The sequence below is a fragment of the Bidens hawaiensis genome, unplaced genomic scaffold (genome assembly GCF_021521415.1).
Source record: "Bidens hawaiensis isolate Kalapana, Puna unplaced genomic scaffold, B.hawaiensis_p1.1 tig00018057_1, whole genome shotgun sequence".
NCBI classification, from domain to species: Eukaryota; Viridiplantae; Streptophyta; class Magnoliopsida; order Asterales; family Asteraceae; genus Bidens; species Bidens hawaiensis.
In genome coordinates, this window is record NW_027492729.1 from 37521 (window position 1) to 55130 (window position 17610).

The following is a 17610-nucleotide window of genomic DNA, read 5'->3' on the forward strand; positions in this document are numbered from 1 at the left end:
CATCAAATTATAAGTATATTATTAACTTTCATACAATACAAAAAGATAAAAATTCAAAAAATAAATAAATATTATAAACAAATAATATAAAACGACCCCCGTAATACGGGGATAAAAACTAGTTGTATATATTCGAATGTTATTGAAAAGAACGATATTGGACTTATAATCTACAACTATTGGCCAGGGAGGATAAGACCAAAGTAAACAAAAACTTTTAGGAGATAGCAGATTCGATCACGGGTCTTCCGGGAAGAAAATGTTGGATTTTACCACTTCACTAGACTAATAGTATTGTCTCATACACAACTTGACAATTATATATGCATTGCATATAATTTTTTTTTTTTAAATTGAGGCCCTAAAAATCTGGAGTCCCGAAGCCCTAGCTCGGGTTTAGTATGCATTCGGGTCGGCCCTGCCTTAACCTTAACATCAAAACTCTTAAACCAAGAACCGAACTCTCGTTTTTCTCTGCTCATTTATACTTTCACTCGAAACCCATATCAAACCTAGATTATTTTCTTTATCTAGGACCACACATTGAACCGAACCTTGCTGATTCGCTCGCTTAAGTTGCTTTCATATAATCGTTTACACACTACTTCCAAGTGAGTATTAGTACCCTTTTTTCCCACTTTATATTTTGGGCGTAACTTACATTACCTTCTATCAAACCCCATAGTTTATCTTAAGTATTGATTTTCATGTTATATATTGCAATTCAACCTCATGTTTGTGTGTTACTTTAAATGTTTTATGTTTATGTCGCATTAGGTGCTTGTTTGTGTTATTGGCTCAGTTTATTTTTGTATTAGCTCAAGTATATCTCAAACTCAATTTATATGATCATACCTTATTCACATACGTTTACACTGTGCTAACGAAAATGAATACACATCGATTTTGTTATTTAGTCATTCTCAATAATGGATACATATTTCATTTATTTGTTTCGCATACTCATATTTTTCTATAATTGTGGTCAACATGTGAATAATACAGAGCCAGCTAAGAGGGTGGCAGGGTAGTCGACGGGCATAGGCCCGACACCCCGCTAGGCCCGGAAGTTTTTTTTAAATTATATATTTTTTATGAAAAAAATATGTATAATTAATGTTTCAAAACAATTACATAAATTCTAGCTTGGTCTAGTGGCAAAGAGGTATGACATCTAACCAAGAGCTTGTGGGTTCTAATCTTATTTGAGACATTTTTTAATTTTATTTTTATACAAAATTTTTTTGCACAACTCATATATAACCAAGTGGCAAGTAAGCCCATTTAAATTAAATTGTTTAAACCCAATAAAATGTTCCTTTCACTTAACGTAAGGCCCAAAAAAATTTTCGCCATTGGTCCAAAAAAATTTAGCCTTCTCGGAGCCGGCCCTGGAATAATATATTTACACTATATTATACATATACAAATTTATGTTTACTCACCAACTATTTATAACTGACAGATATTTTTATCCATGCTACAAATACATTTATGTGTTTATTTTTTTAGAGGTAAAATGACTGTTGTCTGCGGACCACGTCTGCTGAAGAAAAGGTGAACCAAATCTTTGTAGTCTGCAAGAAGAAAACTGTTTGTTTTTTAACGTTTGTAGACCACTAAAATAAACTTAATTGTGTTGGTGTACGAACAATGGTAGTGGGTGGTGATGGTGGACGGTGGTACTAGTGGTGGACGATGATGGTGGTACACAATGGCGGTGGTGGTGGTGGTAGACAGTGGACAGTGGTGGTGGCGGATGGTGGGTCGTTGAACAGTCGAAAGAGTCTACGCGTGGTCTGCATATGACAATGTATGCGCGTGTTCTGCACGACGCAGTTAAAAAAGTCTACACATACCTTTTTTAGAAATACAAACACCCTCTTAGATGATTTGATTCAAGTGAAGACCACATAGTTATACCGTTAGGTTATCAAGGGACCTAAATGTCATTTGTTGTTTATCTCTTTTGTTTATGACATACTTAATGTACTTATGACATGAAATGAATAAATTTAAATAAATATTATCGCTTTTAATAGTATCATGTGTGATGAATACTCGTGTTGAATCCTGATGTATAATCCTCCTTAGGTCAGGATATTACAATCACAATCACCAATTGTATTTGTTATTATTTCTAAAGGTATGATGAGAGAGATGAGGGTGTGATTAGAGACAATGTTTATCTAGATGGAGAGATAGTTGTAAAATTGGCTTTTTATTGTTCCTAATACTTGTTTAGAACTCATGCACTATACAGTATATGAAAAATATCAATACATAAAATTATTAAATTTTTGTGTATTTTAGAAAATGTATTAAAATAACAAATTAAGAAAATCAAAATATATAAAAATTAATATAAAACTGCATTTCAAAAATATATTAATTTCCTTGAAAAAGTGAATAAGTTAATATTAATGTATTTACATGAAATAAAAACTTTTATTTATTATTTGTAAACAAAAGTTACATGACTATATTACAAATTTTCTTGAAAAAAGTGAATAATTTAAAATCAATGTATTTAAAATATCAATCAATCAATCAATCATGTCCAGTGAAATCCCATCGACAGCAAAGCTATAAGTAGGGTCTGGGGAGGGTAGGATGTAGGCACACCGTACCTCTATCCAAAGGAATAAAGAGGTGGCTTCCAGAGAGACCATCGGCTCTAAGTACATGTGTATGAAGCAAAATAAAGGAAATCAAAGTTTAACAGTTATATAAAAACTACTACTAATTATAATAATATTGATAATAAGTTCACAGTTTAACAGCTATATAAAAGCTAATAATAATTATAATAATAATAATATATGTAAGGGAAATACCATTATGGTATGTGACCTAAATAAGTAAAGTCTAAGCCCTAAGGTATTCAATTCTCTCTAAAAATCCTTAACTTTAATTCTACTTCTCCACGAATTCCTATCCTCAACCATGTCCTCGGAGAGGTTTAGGTCTATCAAATCATGCCTAATCCTCTCATCCCAAGTCAATTTCGGTCGTCCTCTACCCCTCCTCCCCTCTATAGTAATGTTTTCTACTGATCTAACAGGATTCGTCATCTGTCTTCTCTTTACATGTCCAAACCATCTCAGTCTCCACTCTCTTATCTTGTCTGCTATGTTCGCCACCCCAAATCTCTCGCGAAACACAACGTTTCTTATTCGGTGTAGCCTTGTGTGCCCACACATCCAACGTAGCATTCTCATTTCTGCTACCTCCATCTTCCGCACTTGTGCCTTCTTGATGGCCCAACAATCTGTTCCATATAGAATTGCAGGTCTAACTGCCACCCTATAGAATTTTCCCTTTAGTTTAGTCGGGAAACTCTTGTCGCACAATATACCTGTGGCTGCTTTCCATCTACACCATCATACCTGAACTCGGTGGGTCACATCACTGTCTAATTCCCCATCGCTCTGTACAAATGATCCTAAATACTTGAACTTCGTTACCTGTGGGACCACCTGCCCTTCAATTGTGATCTGTGCGTCTTCATTGTCGTTTATCCCACCAAAATCACAGTGGAGGTACTCCGTCTTAGATCGGCTAATCTTTAAACCTTTTGTCTCTAAGGCTGTTCGCCACTCCTCAAGCCTCATGTTTAGATCTTGTTTTTTCTCAGCAAGTAACACAATATCGTCTGCGAACATCATGCACCACGGGAGAGTCCCCTGAATCGACTTTGACAACTCATCCAAGACTACTGCAAAAAGAAACGGGCTCAACGCTGACCCCTGGTGAAGACCTACCTCTACAGGAAAGAAATCAGTATCCCCCACTGGCGCACGGACACTTGTTTCACTCCTGGTATACATATCCATAATTATCTCTATGTATTTCCTTGGCACTCTTCTACCCTCCAAGCACTCCCAGAGCACCTGTCGTGGCACACTGTCGTAGGCTTTTTCTAGGTCAATAAACACCATATGTAGATCACGCTTCTTCTCCCTATACTTTTCCATTAATCTTCTTATAAGGTGTATTGCCTCAGTGGTGGAACGCCCCGGCATGAAGCCAAATTGGTTGACCGTAACCTGAGTTTCTCGTCTAAGTCTAACCTCAATCACTCTTTCCCATAGCTTCGTAGTATGACTTAGTAGTTTGATTCCTCGGTAGTTACCACAACATTGGGCGTCTCCTTTGTTCTTATAGATAGGAACTAAAACGCTGCTCCTCCACTGGTCTGGCATCTTACCTGATTTGAGAATACTATTGAACAGAGTAGTTAACCACATGACTCCTTCCTCCCCCAGACACTTCCACACCTCGATGGGTATGTTGTCTGGGCCAACCGCCTTAGACCTTCCCATCCTCCTAAGTGCATCCTTCACCTCCTCTCGTGTGATCCGTCGGCAGTAGCAGTTATTCGATTGTTGTCGTTGAAAGTTTGTGTTGTCATGTTCTTCTTGGTAAGCTCTCCCATTGTTAAAAAGATTGTGGAAGTAGGTTTGCCATCTTAGCTTGATGTCCTGCTCCTTGACCAGTACATGCCCATCTGTATCCTTTATGAACCTCACCGGTCCTAGATCTTGCCTTCTACGCTCCCTGGCTTTGGCAATCTTAAACATAGCATGTTCCCCCTCTTTTGTTTCTAGACTTTCATACATCCGTTTAAAGGCCGCCTTCTTTGCTTCCGCCACTGCCTTCTTCGCCTCTATCTTGGCCGTTTTGTAGTTGTCCCTCAATTCCACTCGTTCCTCCTCATTCGTGCACCTCATTAGCTCCCTAAAACATCCTTGTTTGTCTCCTATCTTGTCTTGCACTGCGTCATTCCACCACCAAGACTCCTTATGCCCACTTGTCTTTCCTGTTGTGACCCCGAGAGTCTTCTTTGCTACTTGGATGATCTTTGTCTCCATAGCTTCCCATATATGAGTTGAGTCCCCATTTAGTCGAGCCCGCGTATGCAGTATGAGTTTATCCTTAAACAGTAGGAGATTTTCGTCCTTCAATTTTCCCCATCGAATTCTCGGTGTACCTTTCTTCTCTCGAACAGTCAGCTTATTTCTGAAGGCTATATCAGTCACTAGTAGTCGATGTTGAGTCACAACTGCCTCCCCAGGAATGACTTTGCAGTCCTTCCACCAACGTCGGTCTCCTTGCCTCATCAAAAGGTAGTCAATTTGCCTGTCGCGTCCGCCACTGCTAAAAGTGATTAAATGAGAATCTTGTTTCCTAAAATAAGAATTTATAATACCTAGGTCATGTGCCACCGCAAACTCTAGAAGATCTGTTCCGGTCTCATTCCTATCACCAAAACCGAAACCCCCATGTACGGCTTGAAAACCATCGTTAGCCTTACCAATGTGTCCATTAAAGTCACCTCCTACGCAAATCCTCTCCCCCCTAGGTAAGCCCCCTACCACTGCGTCTAGGCAATCCCAAAAATCTCTCTTTTCCTGATCCCCTAGGCCTACATGAGGCGCGTAGGCGGAGACTACTGCCACTACTTCCTCTCCTAGTACTAATTTCAACACCATAATCCTGTCATTATGTCTTATCACCTCCACCACACTAGTGTGTATTTCCTTAGCCACTAGAAACCCCACTCCATTCCTAGCTCCATCAGACCCCGAGTACCACAACTTATACCCATTACACTCAGCCCCTCTATGTCCTTTCCACTTAGTCTCCTGGAGGCATGCTATCTGAACCCTACGTCTTTTAAGCACATCTACCAATTCTAGCAACTTACCATTTAATGTTCCTACATTCCAAGAAGCCAAACGCAATATACGCTCCCTATCTTTACTCTTTCCTACACCCCTCGTTTCAGGACATGGTCTCAAGTAATAGTCATGGTTCCTACGCTCTATGGTTGCAACTAATCACACAAATGCAAGCAATATGGCACTCGATAATAATAATAATAATAATAATAATTATAATTATTATTATTAGGTAGTAATAATAATAATAATAATAGTACTAATAATAGTGGGTTGTAATAATAGTAATAATAATAATACTGAAAATAATAATAATAATAACAACACAACGGAAGGTAAGGGAAGAAAGCAATAATCTGGGGTAATCTGTGGGGTTGCCGCAAGCCGGATTTTCCAGCCGGAGAAGATGCCGGATCTGTAAACCCGCGTAACTAATCAAGCAGTCCACTAGACCAACTGGAAGCCGCCGGAGATGCAACTGTCACTCACCGGAAAACTCTCACTACCACCGAATCTGGGTTCGGGGTTTGTTAAAACAGAGGTTGAAGAACACGGTGAGGTTTTGGTGTATTCCGTAATGTCGGTGGCCGGTGTGGGTGGAATATTCTGTGAAAATTTTGTTGGGCTACCCAAAATTGGCCGGAGATAGAAACGTGAGGTGTTGGCCAGAGAATGGCCGGATGAGGAGTGGCGGCCTGTACGGGGGTGTTGGCCTGAGAGAGGCCGGAGGGTGGTGGTGGTTGTGACCGTTTGGTGGTGGTACGGGGGTGTTTGCCTGAGAGAGGTTTTGACTGTTTGGTGTTTGTGTACGGAGATGCAACTGTCACTCACCTGAGAGAATTTTGGTGGTTGTGTACGGGGGTGTTGGCCTGAGAGAGGCCGGAGGGTGGTGGTGGTTGTGACCGTTTGGCCGGAGGGGGAGGAGGAGTGGTGGTGGTTGTGACTGTTTGGGATTGTACGAGAGAAGAGAGAGAGAGAGATCTATCTTGTCGAAATTGGTATTTTTATACTGTATCTAATAATAAACATATGCAGGAAGAAAAGGCCGAAGAAGACTAGAAATACGTCATGTGGCACTCATATTGTATTTTATTTTTTATAAACGTCGCCTTGACTCTGCTGGAATGCAGGTAATCATTAGGTAATGATGAGCTCGATACTATACCGGTACTTATCCTAATTTTCATAAAAGTTTGATAACGGTACTAGGTAGCATTGCCCATCCCTACCCGTTAAATCTAACCAATCAACAATATTCGGATTTGAGCACTAATACCAAATTTCAACCGTCAATTATTAGTTAGAATGTAAAACCATCACAAAAGAAAATTTGGGGATTAACGGCTACTAAGGGGTTGATGTTTTATTTTGAGACTTTTATTTTTATGATTAAGGGCTAATTAAGGGTTGCAGCTTCCCAACTTTCTTTTTTCTTTTTTTCCTCCATTAGGCTTTTTATATATAAATAGAAAAGAGAGTACTGAGATCAGGCGGTGTAGTTGATGTTGCCCATCATCATCATTTTCATCCATACCCTTGTTCCCCTATCCTCTCTTCTCCTCACTTTTCTTTTCTTTTCTTTTCTTCTTATTAAATTAAACCATTAACCACCACTTCAATTCTATTTATTCCTATTCAAACACAAACAACTCAACCTCACTCTGCTCTTTTCTGCCTCTAGGTATGCATATCTGTATCTTCCTTATTTTCTCCTTAAGTGTTACAGATCTCACCTCTTTATTTCATCATATTCTTGTTTCTTGAATCTGGATCTCTTCTCCAAACTTTATTATTAATTTTTCCTTTTCATTTTTCATGAAAATCTAGTATATTTATTCTAATACTTTAATTATTTGGGTTGATCTAAACACCTTTTGTGTATGTTTATTCTATTCTAATTTAACCAATTTTGAGCATCACATTCATATTAATTTAGTTATTTCCTTTCAAATCTGTTAAAAAAAAATCTGGATGTCTAATTTTACTTTGCCTAATTTAACTAATTTAGGTTCTAAAAAACATTTATTAAAATCTTTGAATCTGATGAATCCATGAACTAATTGTGTCTAATCTTGTGATTTTGGACATCTTTGCAGACCAAATCAGTTTGAAGAACATCAAATTTTGTTTCAAGATTTTTGCGTGTTAAAAGGTAATAATAATCCAAGTAATTTAAAAACATAAAAATCGAACCCGATTACAAGTATATAAATATCATGAAAGAAACTACCTTTGTCATGTATACAGGTTAACAAGAACAATATTATCATGGGTCTTTCACCATACCAAACCCCATCCGATGCAGGCGTCCTCTGCGTCATTCTCGTCAACACCGCCATCTCAATATCCATCATGAAAGAGCTCGTGCGCTCGATCCTTCACGTGATCGGCATCCACGTAGCATCAGCCGAAGATACATTAACAGAATCGGTTGAATGCAGAGGGACCCCTTCGGAAACATACATGGAGGAGTTCAGGAGCCAAACGCCGTCTTTCCTTTACGACTTGCTGTGTCGTCAAACCAAACAAGAGTGCTCGGTTTGTTTGGTTGAGTTTGACCCAAACGCAGAGATCAACCGGCTCGCGTGTGGGCATGTGTTTCATAAAACTTGTGTTGAGAAATGGTTGAAGTTGTGGAATGTGACGTGCCCGCTTTGCAGGAACCAGATGATGGTGCCCAAGGAGATTGAAGAGAATACTTGCCCAATGTGAGGTTGGTTTTTGGTAGTTTAGTTGTCGGTTTTTTGGTGGTTTCTAGTGACCGGTGTTGAAGTAGTGCTGGTGTCGTCGACTCGAAATTTGCCTGCTTTGTATATAGTAAATGTGTAAGGTTTCCGGTGCTGTTTGTACCTGAGAAACTGTTAGTTTTCGATGGATGTTTGTTGCTTTTGTGTTTAAGGTTTCCGGTGCTGTGTGTACCTGAGAAGCTGTTAGCTTTCACTGGATATTTCATGTTGTTGTTTCTGTGTTTGATAGTTGTATGAATGTTTAGTATCAAAGGGTGCTGACCGTCGGGTTAAGGATTGGAGATGAATCGGATTCTGGTTTGATTTGAAACCGGTTTTTGGAGGAAACAAGTGGTTACTAACTTCATAAGCTAGATTTTAATAACCAAAAAATGCCTGATGGCCACTTGATCACATGGACGTTAGTCATCTGTTTAAAATATTATTGATTTGATTCCAACTTGATATTGCATTTGGGTGAAGTATCTGAATCCAAATTCGGCCATTGTTGTTGGGTTTTCACCTTCTCGCCTACTTCATTCGTGGGAAGATGGTGAACTTTTGTATTTCAAAAATGTTTCAGGAGAACATGAACCGACCCAAATTACCTACCTATGTTTTGCTGCAATTGCTTGAATAATGTACATCACACTTCATGATTTCCAGATCATGTATGAATAACCAACTCTGCTTCACCTTCACACACTCATTATTAATGTACCTGTCACTCCAAAGTCCAACCCAACCGTGTTTCTAACTCCACTTGTTCCGGTCTGACCAAAACTGACCTCGATCCAACAGAGACGCAGACTCCTTCAAGTGTTCGGTTAAGATATTGTGCTTCACCTACTGCACACATGAAACTCCATAAATAAAGAGCATGGACCAAGTGTGTAAACAAGACGTGGACTAAATGTGTAAACGAGCCGCCTCGCTCATAAAATGTTTTGAGATCAGCTCACTAAAAGTTCAAATCACGCTGGATTTAACGAGCTTGACCCTGAGGTTGAGAATAGGCTCGTTTATTAAAAGCGTCTAAACCCGAGTTTCACTTATCGAACTCAAGCAAGTCCACGAGTCTAAATGAGCCTAATATTTATCAAGCTCGGGTGGTATAAATTATCCAATAAAGAAAAAAGAGTTGAGCTTGTGTTTTGAAAACTACTGACGAGCTACGGTTTCTCACAAGTTAAAAGAGCATAGCTCAAAATTGGACTCGACTCGTGCAAACGATAGACTCAAAAGAATTTCTCCTTATCATTCTTCAAGTAAGAAAATTTTACACTATCACTCAAGTATCTATATACAAACACACAAAAAGAAGTTTAACGGTGTGCTAATTTAGTAAATTACAAACTGATCCTTGGATTCAGTTAATAAGAATCCCTCATCACAAAGCATATGCTACATCAGTTTACAAGTCAAAAAGGGTGCCATGTTTGCACATATCGTATTCCCATTACAATATCACTATTCGTTCCTATAACAAGGTTAATCAAAATCAACTCCTTTCAGGGTCTACAAGATGAACCCGTGTTTGAACTTCTCTGAACCACATCCTGCAACAACATCTTCGCGGTTTCAACCGTTTTCTCAGACCCGTCAACCCGTGCCACCATTTCATGAACCATCTTTTCCAAACCGACGAGCTCACTCTCTTTTCAGTACTAGTCTCCCTTAGCAGGTCTAGTAGCAACCGGGCCTTGTTCTGAGCTTCACGGGTCCCGTCCACGGTTAACCGCAACAGACTGATACATGCATGATTCACACAAACATACTCCACATTTCATGCAATTCATAATTTGATTTCCACGTTCACATTTCCATGCGGTTGTTCCTCATTTTTATGTTTATCTTAGTATTTAAGTTAGTGGGTAGTTTCTTATTAGTCCATGTTCTCCTTAGTTATTGCACTTGCATGTTTATCTCTTCAAGTTTGTAAGCCTATATAAGGCATTATTGTTATGTTTAATATTGAGAAGAAAATTGATAAAACAATGTCTCGTTCACTCTATTATTTCTTTGGAGTCTAACCCGCTCAAAGGGTCAATATATTGGGAGATTAGCCATCTCGATTCCGGCTTCTATCACAGACCCGGGATCGCACCCTCGTTAAGAATAAGTTCCCGATACTTACTTCTCTCGCTCATACATAACTCGAGCAGTACACTAACCGCATGATGCGTGCTAACCAAGGATCCGTCCTCGATTGTTTCCACTAACGTTAATATCCCCTCTTCGGCTTTTGTTATCGCGAGCATGCCTTGGGGTGATCTGGATATTGTTGCAACTAAGGCGACTGTTTTGTTGGCAAAGTTGGAGTGTTTTTTGCATTCTTTGAGGAGGTTGATGAGCGGTGGAGCGGCGGAAGGTTCTAGAAGTATGGGCGGTTCCTGGGTATAGTGGTATATAGGTTGTGGAGGGCGGTGACTGCGTCTACTCGGCCTTGAACGGTGCCACAGCTTAGGATTTGGATTAGAAGCGGGATGGCTCCGGATTTGGATAATGCTGGTTTGTTGTTTGGTGCGGATGATAATGTTAAGATTGCAGCTGTGGCTAAGTCTCTTAGGTAGGTTGTGTTTTGGAACTTGAGAAGCTTTACTAATGGCGGGATCGCCCCACATGTGACTATTTGTTCCTTGTTTCTGTAAGTTAATGTGTTGGATGAAACTGTTAGATATTATATAACCTTGGGCTGCTCAAAAAAGCACAATTCTATGAATTTCCAAACTTCAATTCATGATTCTAACCTAACCACAAAATTCAGAAGCCCTTACTTGACAAAGTTTCTCATAATAAAACAAACACAATAAATATAAAATCCAAATCACTCATGACTCACCGTTGGTTTCTAGAGGCAAGGTTAAGAATGGCGAGAAGCGAAACTTGACGGGCGTCATGAGATTGGGAGCATAACATAAGAACAAGCGGCTGGATAACTCCAGCAGCTCCGAACTTGGCCCGAACCTTGCCGGATGAAGTACGGTTACGGATGATGCTCCGAATCTCCCGGGCGGCTTGAATTTTGGCTGGGAGGTCTCCTGTGATTAATCTGTTGGAGATTTCATCGATGACTGATTGTTTCTTGTGGTTCCATCTCTCCTCTTCCTCGCCCATTGATTCGGTCATGTTGTTTGTTAGAAGTAGGGTTTATGTTTATGGACTGGTGGTGGTTCTGCAGATCGGAAGTGTTGGGGTGCAGACACATAATTGCAAATGCTACCTGGTGAAAGGGGTTGCGTTTGATACTTCACAAAACTTGAGCTTAAGCTTGAGTTTGACTCTGGCTTGATCAGTCTTTCTTTTTTAAGCTCCGAACTCGGCTCGTTTACTATTTATTAAGAGTTAAGTGTCATTTTAGTACATGTGGTTTTATCAACTACGCAATTTTAGTACTTTTTTCGAATTTTTTGCAACTGGCTACTCCATGTTTCAAAAACTGGCTATTTTAGTACTTTTTCGTAACCCCATTTAATTTGCCAGTTAAGTCAAGGGTAAACTGGTAAATTCGTTATTTTTCTTATTTTTTTATTTTCTTTTAAACAATTTATCTTTCTCCTCTCTTTCTATATTCTCTTTCTCTCTATATACAACACCTCCATCACACACACACACAAGATCCATCTTCGTTGTCTCTCTACCCATAACTATAGTCATTGTAAACCACCACCACAATTGTTATTCATCTATCACCTCCGGTAAACTACCACCAGTTAACCACCACTGAACCACGCCGCATTAACAACCACCATTTAACCCCCACAACCGGCGCCACCACAACCGCCGCCACCACAAAACCATGCCACCACCATAACCGCCGGCAGGCCCGACACCACCACACCCCTCCCATCTCAAATCCGACACAACCAAACTCAGCTACCATGACATCCTTTCCCCTTCTCTTAGTCTTCCCCTATTGCTCCTGTTCATCATGGTAACTCAGATTCAACGAAATTAGGGCTTTATAGTGTTGATGAAGGTGCATATGCTTTCGTTCCAAAGCCATTGATTTGGGATGGAGTTTGAGGTTTTTTTAGGGTTCTTGGAGACTTAACAGGAATGTAAGGGTTTTGAAATTTTTTCTCACCGGGTAAGTCAAATTATGATCAGGTTATGCCAGATCTGAGAACCCAAATCGGAGCTTAGGAATACAGGTTTCGGTGGATCTAAATCCGTTCATCGACGGCCGGTTTAGGGACGTGGGGAGGGGGTAGTGGTGACTGGTGATGTTTAAATGTAGGGTATGAAATTACAAAGGGATTAGGTGATTAAAGAAAAAAAGAAAAAAAATAAAAAGGAAATTACAAGTTTAGCCCTGACTTAACGGTGTAAAATAGACGGGGTTACGAAAAAGTACTAAAATGGCAAGTTTTTGAAACATGGAGTAGACAGTTGCGAAAAATAAAAAAAAAAATACTAAAGTTGCGTAGTTGACAAAATCACAGGTACTAAAATGACACATAACTCAGTTATTAATTAACTTTTACATACTTATAATTTTTTTATGTATTTTTTCAATTATAATTTTATATATAATATAGCATGATAAGGGTTAACTAGGAACCAATTATAACCAACGGAGCTTTCCCCAATGCCCAGGAACATGATGGATGACCCGGATGTCCCATGTTCGAATCCTGATTCCAACTTGATTTTACTAGAGCATTAAAACATGTCGTGCCTTCGGGCAGGGTGAGCCAACTGGGTTTTACCGAGATCGCCAAGCAAAACTCGGATGCCAGCGTGGATCCCGATCATGTCAACATAGTTGGCCTGAGTAGGGTGGTGGGGCGCGGCGTATTCGCAGTGAGATAGCTAAACTGTGAAAGTCAACGATCGTAAAAAAAAACTAGGAACCAATTATTATCATGTCAACCTTTGAAACTCAATCTCTCGTCAAATCCATTATCACATCTAATGGTTGAGATCAATTTTAACTTTGCCCCACAAGCTTTGACCACTTTTTTCATTAAAATATGTTTAAAGTGTATAATGGGAAAGTGAAAAGGTGATTCTCTCTGCAGTATATGTATAATTTGTCATAAAATCATACATTGGGGCGCGTGCTGTGAATCTCTCTCAACTTTTATATTAATACCGCAGGAAATGTAGAAAACGTAAATTGCTTGTAAATGTAATAAATGTAAATCGGAATGTAAGGCACATGTAATAAACATACATGTGCTTACATATTTTTACATGTTGGGATGAGAAAAGACTTAAGGAAAATTGGAATCTTCTCAACCTCCTTGAAAATGACTAAGTATGGAAACCGAACAAACTTAGGCCTCCCAGCAAGCTTTTACTTAGTCTAGCAAGGTATTTTGCTTTCCCAGCAAGGTTATCTTCTAGAATTCCTCTTAAGTGTTAAACCGAGCAAGGTTTACTTTTTCTAGCAAGGTTGTTCTTCAAAGTTAAGCAAGGTTTGTTTCATAGCAAATTCTTGACTAAGCCAAGCTAAAACCATGTCTTTTGGTAAATCTAGCAAGGTTTATTTATAATAAACAGTGGTCCCAACAGCTTGAAGGAAGTTGATAAAGAAATTACTTAAGGGCTTCTAACGAGCAAGGTTCAACTCAGAGCAAGCTACAGTGTTATCAGCACACTTGGTTTTGTTTTAATAAGTTAAGTTAACAAAAGGTTGAAGGGATTTCTAAAGAACAAGTTTGCTCGTAGGACTTTATCAGGAAAAGTTTGATATAGCCGAGAGGATTGAAGTCTACTAGATGAATTATTTCTAAGGAAAATATTCTAAGTAAAGCTTGCCCGGAGAACTGTACCCCAACACACTTAATGGTTACCAGGTCTGCTCGCTAAAAGACAAAGATGCAAAGCTTGCGCGAAGACCTGTTTACACTTAGCATGTATTTTAATACGTTTGAATATGATTGTATTAATCATTAGGGTAGGGTTTCTAAAAAAAAGGAATGTCAAGTACAAGGCAGGCCTATAAAAGGAATATTTTAGGGCAAGCCAATGAGACACCTGAAACAATAGACCAGAGCGAATATCGTGATTTTACGGCTGACTCCCTCCTATACGTAAAGCCGCCATTGATCCTGACATTCCACCTTTATACCCTAATCGATTTTCATTGTATCTTTCATAATATTAATGGAAAACGTTTGAGTTATTGTGTGTGTCTGTTACTTTAGTGTCCGTTGTGAAAATTTAGAGTGTTATCGATTCCGCCTTTAATACTCTACTGTTCTTTACAAAATTAGTAGGTCATAACCCTCTTGTCGACACTTTATTGTGGGTTACGACATTGAGTGTCTGATCCTTTGAGTGAGCTATATATACTGGACCGACAAGTGGTATCAGAGCTTGTTGTTACTGTTTTTGTGAAGAACTGTTGCTGAATATTGCTGATTTTGAATATGGAGAATGACGTCAGCTGATAACTGTTACATTGGTTTGTGACGTCAGCTGCCCTTTTTTTTCATTTTTCTCAGATCTAAAATATTGTTGAGGTTTAAAAGTGTTCTCTTACTCAGATCTACATTAAAGTTCCTTTCTTTATTATAGATCTTTCTCTAATCTGTCCAGATATATCAGATTTGAGGATTTTGTCCACAGATCTGATTATTTTTCAATCGGTGTTTAAATTTTTATTCAAGTTTGTTAAGTTTTTCCTTATTTTTCAAAATATTTCAAAAATACCAAAAAGATGTATGGATCATTGGATGAGCAAGAGGTTTCTACTAACAAGATTTCTAGGTTGTATGGACATGACTTTGATTTGAACAAGAAACTGTTGTCATCCTTATCAGGAGAGTGGTACACAACCAGCAAGTTCATTAAGGGGAGAGCAAACTTTTCAGCTCTTAAGCTTGATGATGTGATATACTTCTTGTAAGCAGTAGAGCATGAGATGATTGAAAACAACATGATCAAAGAAGACAGACCAAGTTTTCAAGTGGCTAATGCACTGATTGCACCCATGGGAAATTTGTCCACAAAAAATCAACAATAAATTTCCATCATAAAAGAGCCAAGTGAATATGGTGGTGATACACCAAGAAGTTTTGTGGTTGGTAGTTCAAACAATCATGGTTCGCAATCAAGATTTAATGTCCAATTGATTGATGACAATGACACATCTTTTATGGCCAGTGAACATGCTCCTTATGGTGGTGGCAATGTTAATCAAGGAAATCAGTATTAAGCCTTATTCTCAATGTAAACTGAATCATACAATGCCTTTGTTTCTAAGAATTTGATCCACACTAGTGTTGTTCAAGAAGACCTTGAGCAGATAAATGCAGATGACTTAGAAGACATGGATTTGAAATGGCAAGCTGCTATGTTGACTGTGAGAAGCAAGAGACTATTTAACATAACTGAAAGATCTTTGGTTTCAGGACAAAATGATAGAATTGGATTTGACAAATCCAAGGCTATCTGTTATAATTATTAGTTACCTGGTCACTTTGCAAGGGAGTGCAATCAACCAAGACAATTTCAGAACAACCAGCCAAGAAATCAGTTTCAACATCAGAATCAAAATCAAGGTCAGCAAAGAAGCTTCAACAACTTCAACAACAACCAACAACAAAACCATCAGCAAGTTATCCCACAACAACAACCCTTTCAACCAACATTATAAATCATCACACAAAGCAAAACTTGTAAATTCAATTGAACATGTACTGAAAATGCTTCACACGGATCTTTTTGGTCTTGTAAGTGTTCCTAGTATAGGGAAGAAAAGGTATTGCTTGGTGATATTTAATGATTATTCAAGATATACTTGGGTTTACTTTCTGAATTCCAAAGATAAGGCTGCTAAGTTGATTAAAGGGCGTGTTACAAGGATTGAGAACCAACTGGATGCAAGAGTGAATGTCATGAGAAGTGACAATGGTACCGAGTTCAAGAATGGTGTGATGACTGAATTTTGTCTTGCAAAAGGAATTTTCCAACAATTCAGTGCACCTAGAACTCCTGAACAAAATGGGGTTGCAGAAAGAAGAAACAGAACACTCATTGAAGCTGCAAGAACCATGTTAGCAGATGCTTATCTGCCTGTTACCTTTTGGGAAGAAGCTATTAATATTGCTTGCTATGTTCAGAACATGGTACTTCTCAACAAAAGTCATAGCAAAACTCCCTATGAGATTTTGTTTAAAAGGAAACCCTACATCAAGTTTCTCAAGCCCTTTGGATGCAAATGTTCACTGTTGAATACCAAAGACTTCTTGAACAAGTTTCAATCAAAATCCTGATATTGTTTCTTTGTTGGATACTTTACACACTCAAAAGCCTACAAAGTATATGTGAAAGATCATTTGAGTGTGATTGAATCCTCTGATGTTATCTTCAGTGAAAACCAATTTAACACAGTGAATGGAGCATCCTGGCTGTTTGATCATGAGAAGCTAATCAAGTCCTTCAATATTTATCCTAAAGAATTTGATGAAACTCTGTATAGAACAACTGTCCAAGAAGAAAATTCAAAAAAGAAGGTTGATTTGGACAAATTTTGGTCAAAGATTGCTAAAAAGAATGCTGAATACTCTTTTGCTAAGACCTCTTCTGAAATTGAATTAGAGATTGAGCAAAATGACAATCTTAAGCAATCACCTGTTCAAGAGAGTCCTGTAATAGAAAATGTGCAAATTGACAATCAAAATGAGCAAGAGAAAGCTGTCAAAAATGAAGAGAAAACTGATAATCAAGATAATCAAGATCAAGATGTAAGACAACCAGATTTTGAATCATTGTTTCAAAGTTTAAATATTGGAAATGACATTGCTTCAACATCACAACAAAATGGTGATGAAGAAGCTGCACAAGTGAACAATGAAACTATTGATTTAGTCATTGAGGAACCATATATCAGTGATACAAATCTTGATTCAAATATCACTTTAGATCAAGTTGTGAAAACTTCCCATGTTGAAAGAAATCATCCACCTAAAAACATCATTGGAAATATTCATGAAAGAGTTACCAGAATTGCATTTGAATCTGCAAACATCTGTTTGTACTCCTGCTTCCTATCCCAAATTGAACCCAAGAACATTGTTCAAGCTTTAAAGGATAATAGTTGGGTGGAAGCAATGCAAGAGGAGTTGGCTCAATTCAGAAATCTAAAAGTGTGGGAACTTGTAGATAAGCTAAGAGGAAAGTATGCTATTGGAACAAAATGGGTTTTCAGGAACAAAAGGGATGAGAGAGGAATTGTAATGAAAAAT

At 38.4% G+C, this 17610-nt stretch overlaps 1 protein-coding gene and 1 pseudogene across 2 annotated transcripts; one reads left to right on the forward strand and one right to left on the reverse strand.

Annotated features, from left to right (window-relative positions):
• The first annotated feature begins 7952 nt into the window (after positions 1–7952).
• Positions 7953–8396, forward strand: LOC143555374 (putative E3 ubiquitin-protein ligase XERICO). Its single transcript, XM_077044940.1, has one exon. It carries the CDS (start codon positions 7953–7955, stop codon positions 8394–8396), a length of 444 nt encoding a protein of 147 aa, XP_076901055.1.
• Positions 8397–10497: 2101 nt separating this feature from the next.
• Positions 10498–11539, reverse strand: LOC143555375 (uncharacterized; annotated as a pseudogene). Its single transcript, XR_013139191.1, has 2 exons — positions 11253–11539; positions 10498–11055 (listed from the first exon to the last, which is right to left on the reverse strand). The product of XR_013139191.1 is annotated as an uncharacterized LOC143555375 (transcript).
• Between the last annotated feature and the right edge of the window lie 6071 nt (positions 11540–17610).